This window comes from Mercenaria mercenaria, chromosome 9, assembly GCF_021730395.1.
Source record: "Mercenaria mercenaria strain notata chromosome 9, MADL_Memer_1, whole genome shotgun sequence".
NCBI classification, from domain to species: domain Eukaryota; kingdom Metazoa; phylum Mollusca; class Bivalvia; order Venerida; family Veneridae; genus Mercenaria; species Mercenaria mercenaria.
Window position 1 is genome coordinate 48,208,750 of NC_069369.1, and position 8,268 is coordinate 48,217,017.

The following is an 8,268-nucleotide window of genomic DNA, read 5'->3' on the forward strand; positions in this document are numbered from 1 at the left end:
ATTGAAGTATTTTATATACACGTCATTTTATGTCCTTAATAATTCTTTTTAGTTATCTTCATATCCCCAAAATTAAAGCTATACGGTGTAAAACTCAACTCTCATCTATTTTCATATTTTTAAAATATATTACATGTACCACTTTAACCTTTAACAGGTATTGTCATAAATACTTTTAAATTCAAACATCGAGACATAAATATATAAATTAACTGAATAAAAAAACCATTACAAATTAGTGAGATACCGTTTATTTCAGTGTCCTTTGTATTTTAAAAACTATTCCAGTAGGAGTTGCAATATCCTAAGAACAACACTTTCAAATTTTCATAATCATTATCTTGATTTTATTCTACACAGTCTTAAAGCTTAGATATAATGTATCATTTTTTATGGTAGTGATCAATGAAGCAAATAAAAAAATGGGCATTCAGAGTACAGCAACGCTCAACTCTTTAATAGCCTTGTCAATTAAGTCGAAAAAGGGACATAATATTGAAAAAAAATGCAACACAAAAGTACGGAACATGTACATTGCATGTCGGCTCATCACGATGGAAAAGTGTATGAAATTTTAATCCGTTCCAATTAGTGTGTACCAAGCTACCAGATTACGTACAAAAACTTAACCAAAAATTGAAACGCCGAAAACGAGCATAATGTAGCACAAATGAAACAAGCATGTAAATTTCAATCCATTTCTATTACAGTTGTAGTGGATAATGAGATACCAGCTGATATACAAAGACTTAACCAAATCGGGATATTGACGCACAGTCCATTAAGTCTACCCATTCCTTGATTAGTTGAGCTAAAATGGAGAGCATGTACTTAAGAACCTAAAACTCATTCAGTTATTGATATGGTTTGCTCTTTACTTCACCTGGAAATAAATTTTAAAAGAAACATACTGCAGAATAATATGAAATCAATTGATTTTGCGGACACAAAATTTTGTTGTTTGGGCTAAATTGGCTATCTCGTAAAGTAATATATTCATGGATAATAATCTTTAAAGAGAAAATTTAGGAATTGTACTGGTTAGTTGGGATTCTATTTCGTGAATGAACTCCACAAAAATTTGTCCCCCATGAATGTTAATGATACTGGAGTAGTGCTACAAATACCCCACACAATATCGTTTTAGATGCTAACTATTTGATGTAATAAATAATGACTCGATAGACAAGATTTTGAAATGTAAATTGAATGTGTTGATGTTTTTGCCCGCAATTGAACAAACTACGACACCATAAAGTTAACGAGATTTAGGTTTTGGCCGGATATAGCTTAAAGCGTTATATTGTTATAGAAGAATGCGATATAATTAGTTTTGATACTTTTCCCTGCTTATATACTAAAAAACGTAAAGCATTTGATGGTAAAAATGATGTCTTACTCATTATCTTATAGGAAATTCTACCTGTTTGCTTTTAACACAAATAACACATTAATGAACATGTGTTATACTCCACATTTGATCTGTATTAAATATGCCTGCCTAATAGACTTTCAGGTACTGTACTTATTTTCTACATATTATTTTACATGTTTACTCCCCAGGTAACGATGTACAAGCTCATCTGTCTCACGTTGTGTATCACTGTTGCTGCAGCTTTTAACAGCTATGGTAAGGAGCCTTATTTTCTTTTTAATCGACTGGATTTGAATGACTTTTGACTTAATTACAAGGTGAAAATGCAGATCAAATAAATTGAGTATCTTTATTTATAATTTAGAAGTTATGAATGTAAATCTTAAAGTGTGAGAAGCTATGCAAGATGAGTTTACCCGCTGATTGAAATTATTTAAAGTCTTTACTATATCTTAACAATGGTATAGCAATTTTACACTTAAGGAAAATTCTATCACTTTTACGACAGCCTCTGTAGCCTAGAGATAGAGTACCCGCTTCGCTCCTGGCCACGTCATACCAGATACGTGAAAAATGGTACTAGTAGCTTTCTCGATTAGCGCTCAGCATTAAGAGGGTAACATTAGGACTGGTCAGCTCGAAATCATTAAAATGTAACTGGGTGCGGTATCAAATCACGTGTCTACGGCATGATATTCTAGTGAGGCAGCATTATAAAGTTTTGCATTGTGCTCACTGCAACAAGTAAAATCGTTGTGTGAGAAAAAGACGCCACACACACACGCGCACACACAATAATTTACACACAATGAAAGAAGTTGGATAACATTTTCTTTTAGGTAATAGTTATTATGGACTGAGTAATTTCGGCGGCTATGGAGGATTTGGCGGTGGCGGTTATGGAGGTGGCTACTATGGCTCAGGATACGGAGGCCTTGGAAATGGTTTCGGATACGGGTCAGGATTAGGATATGGTTTAAGCGGTTACGGAAGTGCTTACGGTTCCGGTTTGGGACACGGTGGCTACGGATACGGTTCCGGCTATGGTTCGATAGGCCTTGGGGGCGGTTATGGCTCAGGTATTGGATATGGTTTTGGTGGTTCCGGTATTGGATATGGTGGTTACGGAGGTATTTATGGCGGCAGTTTTGGTGGTATTGGGTATGGTGGTTATGGTGGAATCGGAATTGGAAACTCTGGAATAGGAGGGACTGGTTACGGAATCGGTTATGGGAGCTACAGACGTAGGGGTGGAAAAAAATACGGCAGATATTAATACTAATGTAAGTACAAGCTTTTCTGGCATACAGTTATTTATAGGCATACATTAAATATGCTTTGGCGTTGAAATTGTTCCAGAATGAGCTTCATTTAACAACAGGACGTTCTTTTGCGCCGTCACTTCTTGTATCTAACTATTATTCATAACCTTAGTGATAGATTTAAATGATTACGATATACTGCGTTGTGCATATATAAGTAAAGACAAAATTTATTTGCATTTAGAAAAACATTTTTTGCTATAAAATTTGGACAAAATGGTAAAATATTGATGAAATGTGACATTATGTAGGAACTTCTTCTTTCATTTCATTCAACTATGTGGGCATCATGTTTGTCAAAATATGAGCCCTTGACATACATTACAACATCCTTGTATGCCATTGCTAAAATTTATGCTGTTTGTTTCAGACATATTTGTGGAGACAGATGTTACTTTAAAGGACATTTTGTGATTTCCATAAGAAGAATTTGTTGTCTTTTTGTTTGAAGTATATGTTTGCTTTCGCAATAACTTATTAAAGATACTTGAACTGTTCAAAAGATCTATTATCCTACATTTATGTCTTGTTATAGCTGGAAATAAGGGAGTATAATGGGATACATATATACGGTCCTTCTTAACAAAATGAGCATATAGTAAATCAGTCCCTTTATGTTTAGAAAGTATTGTATACGTGACGTTTCTCTGAAACGATTCTTTCTTTCACATATACATATAAACGATCCTGCTCCTTGTTGGCACGTGTTGTGTCAATAAAAAAAAGATCGACCATAGACTTTTCTTATCCTTTGGGATCATGTAAGACTTGATAGAGCTCCGCTTGTGCCGGTGCTAGAGCGGCTAGAGGGGTTTTGTACCTCTCGTGAACATATTCAAACATACCGACTCTGTTATATCTGTCTGATCCAATCATAGGTTCTGGAGTAACGACAACTGATTGACCCCTGAAAGAGCCAAAATTTGGTAATTTTTACCTTGTGAACACAATAGAAGGAACATTTTATACTTGATTTTAACCACACGTACACACAACTTAAGTCGCAATAAAATCTCTGTTCCTTTCGAAAACTGGCTAGATTCCGCCATACGTTCTAGAGTTACTGCCCCGGAAAGGGGCACATTTTTCTATGTTGGCACTTTCAGCCATGTAGAAGTTTCATTTATGCTTTGATTTGATACAAACTTACACAGAATTATTACCTTGATGATCTCTAGGCCTGGATCGAAACTGGATTATGTCGGGTCAAAAACTAGGTCATCAGGTCAAATCAAAGGAAAAGCTTGCTAACAACCTAGAAGCCACATTTATGATCCTATCTTCATGAAACTTGATCAGAATGTTTATCTTGATGATTTCTATGCCATACTTGGAACTGGGTCGTATGGGATTAGAAACTAGGTCATAAGGTCAAATCAAAGGAAAAGCTTGTTAGCACTCTTCAGGCAAAATATATGATCCTATCTTCATGAATCTTGGTCAGAATGTTTATCTATCATGATTCCTAGGCCAAGTTTGAAACTGGGTCATATGGGGTCAAAAACTAGGTTACCCAGTCAAATCAAAGGTAAAGCTTGTTAACACTCTTGTTCATTTGATGTGCATGAAACTTTGTCAGAATCTTTTTCTGCATGAAATATCGTACGAATTTTTATCTGGGTCATGTGGGGTCAAAGAGTAGGTCATCAGGTCAAATCAAAGAATAAACTTGTTTACACTCTAGGGGCACATTTTTTATTCTATCTTCATACAATTTGGTCAGAAAATTTGAATCATGAAGTCTTGGCTAATTTGAAATCTGGGTCTCGTGGGGTCAGAAACTAGGTCACTAAGTCAAATCATAGGAAAAGCTTGAATACACCCTAGAGACCACATTTTTGCTCCAATCTTCCCGAAACTTTGTCAGAATGGTTGTTTTCATGGAAGTTTGGACATGTGCAAATCTGGGTCATGTGGAGTAAAGAAAATTGGTAACTAAGTCAAATAAAAGAAAATGCTTGTTTACACTCAAGAGGCCACGTTTTTAGGTGCAGTCTTAATGAAAATTGGTCAGAATATTTGTCTCCATGAAATCACTAGGTAAAACATGTTTACACTGTTACGGTGTGTTACACAGGTGAGCGACCTAGGATCATCCTGGCCCTCTTGTATATTTTGCTTGCTTATATTCTGTGCTCCCAAAAGCAAGCGGGTTCTTATGTATAATACCCCGACGTAATTATTATAAAGACCTTTACATATATGAATAAGACAAGAATAATATCTTTTTGATACAGCTTCAAAATGTATCTATAAATATTATGTAAAGAATATGGATTGTATTACACAAATATACCAACTGACAGAAATCGAAGTCTGTATTGCCCTAAATTTTAATCTGATTCTGATTCGTGATCCAGGCCTGGCGAAATGTAATCAAACCTGAAACAACACCCCAGATGAAACTACTGCTGTGATAATCCTACTTTTATCTCCGTGAACTGCGAAAAATATTACTTATAGGAAGGCCACAACTTATAATGACCCGTATAAAAATACTATTAGGTTATTAGTCCCCTACTGGTTGAAAACCAGTTTCGGGGACTATAGGAATGCACTTTTCCGTCATTCCGTCCGTCCGTCCGTCCGCAATTTCGTGTCCGATCCATAACTCTGCCATCCATGAAGGGATTTTAATATTACTTGGCACAAATGTTCCCCATGATGAGACGACGTGTCATGCGAAAAACCCGGACCTCTAGCTCAAAGGTCAAGGTCACAATTGGAGGTCAAAGGTCAACAGGGCTTTTTTCCTGTCCGGTCCACAACTCTCCCATCCTTGAAGGGATTTTAGTGTTACTTGGCACAAATGTTTCCCATGATGAGATGATGTGTCATGCGCAAATCCCGGACCCCTAGCTCAAAGGTCAAGGTCACAATTGGAGGTCAAAGGTCAACAAGGCTTTTTTCCTGTCCGGTCCATAACTTTCCCATCTATGAAGGGATTTTAATATTACTTGGCACAAATGTACCTCATAATAAGACGATGTGTCATGCACAAGTTCAGACCCCTAGCTCAAAGGTCAAGGTCACACTTAGCAGTCAAATGTTAACATAGCATGAACAGGGTCTGTTTCGTGTCCGGTCCATAACTCTGACAATCATTAAGGAATTTTAATATCACTTAGCACAAGTGTTCCCCATGATGAGACGACGTGTCATGCGCAAATCCCAGACCCCTAGCTCAAAGGTCAAGGTCACAATTGGGGGTCAAAGGTCAACAGAGTTTTTGTCCTGTCCCGTCCATAACTCTGCCATCCATGAAGGGATTTTAATATTACTTGGCACAAATTTTCCCCATGATGAGACAACATGTCATGCGCAAAGCCCAGACCCTTAGCTCAAAGGTCAAGGTCACAATTGGAGGTCAAAGGTCAATAAGATTTTTGCCCTGTCCGATCCAGAACTCTGTCATCCATCAAGGGATTACAATATTACTTGGCATAAATGTTTCCCATGATGAGAGTTTCATTTATGCTTTGATTTGATACAAACTTACACAGAATTATTACCTTGATGATCTCTAGGCCTGGATCGAAACTGGATTATGTCGGGTCAAAAACTAGGTCATCAGGTCAAATCAAAGGAAAAGCTTGCTAACAACCTAGAAGCCACATTTATGATCCTATCTTCATGAAACTTGATCAGAATGTTTATCTTGATGATTTCTATGCCATACTTGGAACTGGGTCATATGGGATTAGAAACTAGGTCATAAGGTCAAATCAAAGGAAAAGCTTGTTAGCACTCTTCAGGCAAAATATATGATCCTATCTTCATGAATCTTGGTCAGAATGTTTATCTATCATGATTCCTAGGCCAAGTTTGAAACTGGGTCATATGGGGTCAAAAACTAGGTTACCCAGTCAAATCAAAGGTAAAGCTTGTTAACACTCTTGTTCATTTGATGTGCATGAAACTTTGTCAGAATCTTTTTCTGCATGAAATATCGTACGAATTTTTATCTGGGTCATGTGGGGTCAAAGAGTAGGTCATCAGGTCAAATCAAAGAATAAACTTGTTTACACTCTAGGGGCACATTTTTTATTCTATCTTCATACAATTTGGTCAGAAAATTTGATATCATGAAGTCTTGGCTAATTTGAAATCTGGGTCTCGTGGGGTCAAAAACTAGGTCACTAGGTCAAATCATAGGAAAAGCTTGAATACACCCTAGAGACCACCTTTTGCCTCAAACCTTCCCGAAACTTTGTCAGAATGGTTGTTTTCATGGAAGTTTGGACATGTGCAAATCTGGGTCATGTGGAGTAAAGAAAATTGGTAACTAAGTCAAATAAAAGAAAATGCTTGTTTACACTCAAGAGGCCACGTTTTTAGGTGCAGTCTTACTTGGCACTAATGTTTCCCATGATGAGATGATGTGTCATGCGCAAATCCCGGACCCCTAGCTCAAAGGTCAAGGTCACAATTGGAGGTCAAAGGTCAACAAGGCTTTTTTCCTGTCCGGTCCATAACTTTCCCATCTATGAAGGGATTTTAATATTACTTGGCACAAATGTACCTCATAATAAGACGATGTGTCATGCACAAGTTCAGACCCCTAGCTCAAAGGTCAAGGTCACACTTAGCAGTCAAATGTTAACATAGCATGAACAGGGTCTGTTTCGTGTCCGGTCCATAACTCTGACAATCATTAAGGAATTTTAATATCACTTAGCACAAGTGTTCCCCATGATGAGACGACGTGTCATGCGCAAATCCCAGACCCCTAGCTCTAAGGTCAAGGTCACAATTGGGGGTCAAAGGTCAACAGAGTTTTTGTCCTGTCCCATCCATAACTCTGCCATCCATGAAGGGATTTTAATATTACTTGGCACAAATTTTCCCCATGATGAGACAACATGTCATGCGCAAAGCCCAGACCCTTAGCTCAAAGGTCAAGGTCACAATTGGAGGTCAAAGGTCAATAAGATTTTTGCCCTGTCCGATCCAGAACTCTGTCATCCATCAAGGGATTACAATATTACTTGGCATAAATGTTTCCCATGATGAGACGACGTGTCATGCGCAACACCCAATACCCTAGCTTAAATGTCAAGGTCACACTTTGAGATCAAAGGTCAAGAGGATTTTTTTCCTGTCCGGTCTATAACTTTGTCATGCAAAGCAGGATTTAGATATCAGTTGGCACAAATATTCCCCTGGATGAGACAACATGTCATGCGCAAGAAGCAGGTCCCTAGGTCAAAGGTCAAGGTTATATTTAGAGGTCAAAGGTCAAATTCAAGAATGACTTTGTACGGGACATTTCTTCTTCATGCATGGAGGGATTTTGATGTAACTTGGACCAAATGTTCACCACCATGAGGCACCCTTGTTTTTAGAATAACGTCCCTTTGTTATTACTATAAATAGATTTTATTGTAACTTTTTTATTACTGGCGGTAGAGAAAAATCGAGACCACTTTTCTGTGGTACAGCATGCATGTTACATCCAATTTTAGGTGTATTTTGACCAATCTCTACCTGGTAAAGAGTTTGTTGTGGACTTGTATTATATAGATTTTTTTTTTTTTTTTAAAGATTAATTTCCCTTTGTTGTTACTATAA

The 8,268-nt window shown here is 37.3% G+C and overlaps 1 protein-coding gene across 1 annotated transcript; it reads left to right on the forward strand.

Annotated features, from left to right (window-relative positions):
- Positions 1 to 1,569: 1,569 nt before the first annotated feature.
- Positions 1,570 to 2,651, forward strand: LOC128559273 (keratin-associated protein 19-2-like). Its single transcript, XM_053550544.1, has 2 exons — positions 1,570 to 1,630; positions 2,215 to 2,651. The coding sequence occupies exons 1-2, from the start codon at positions 1,570 to 1,572 to the stop codon at positions 2,649 to 2,651; spliced, it is 498 nt and encodes a 165-aa protein (XP_053406519.1).
- The last annotated feature ends 5,617 nt before the right edge of the window (positions 2,652 to 8,268 follow it).

Excerpts from the sequence above, each read along its gene's own strand:
- LOC128559273 (XM_053550544.1), top strand. The coding sequence starts at position 1,570 with ATGTACAAGCTCATCTGTCTCACGTTGTGTATCACTGTTGCTGCAGCT. Across the intron at positions 1,631-2,214 it reads TGCAGCTTTTAACAGCTATG|GTAATAGTTATTATGGACTG; the intron begins GTAAGGAGCCTT and ends ATTTTCTTTTAG.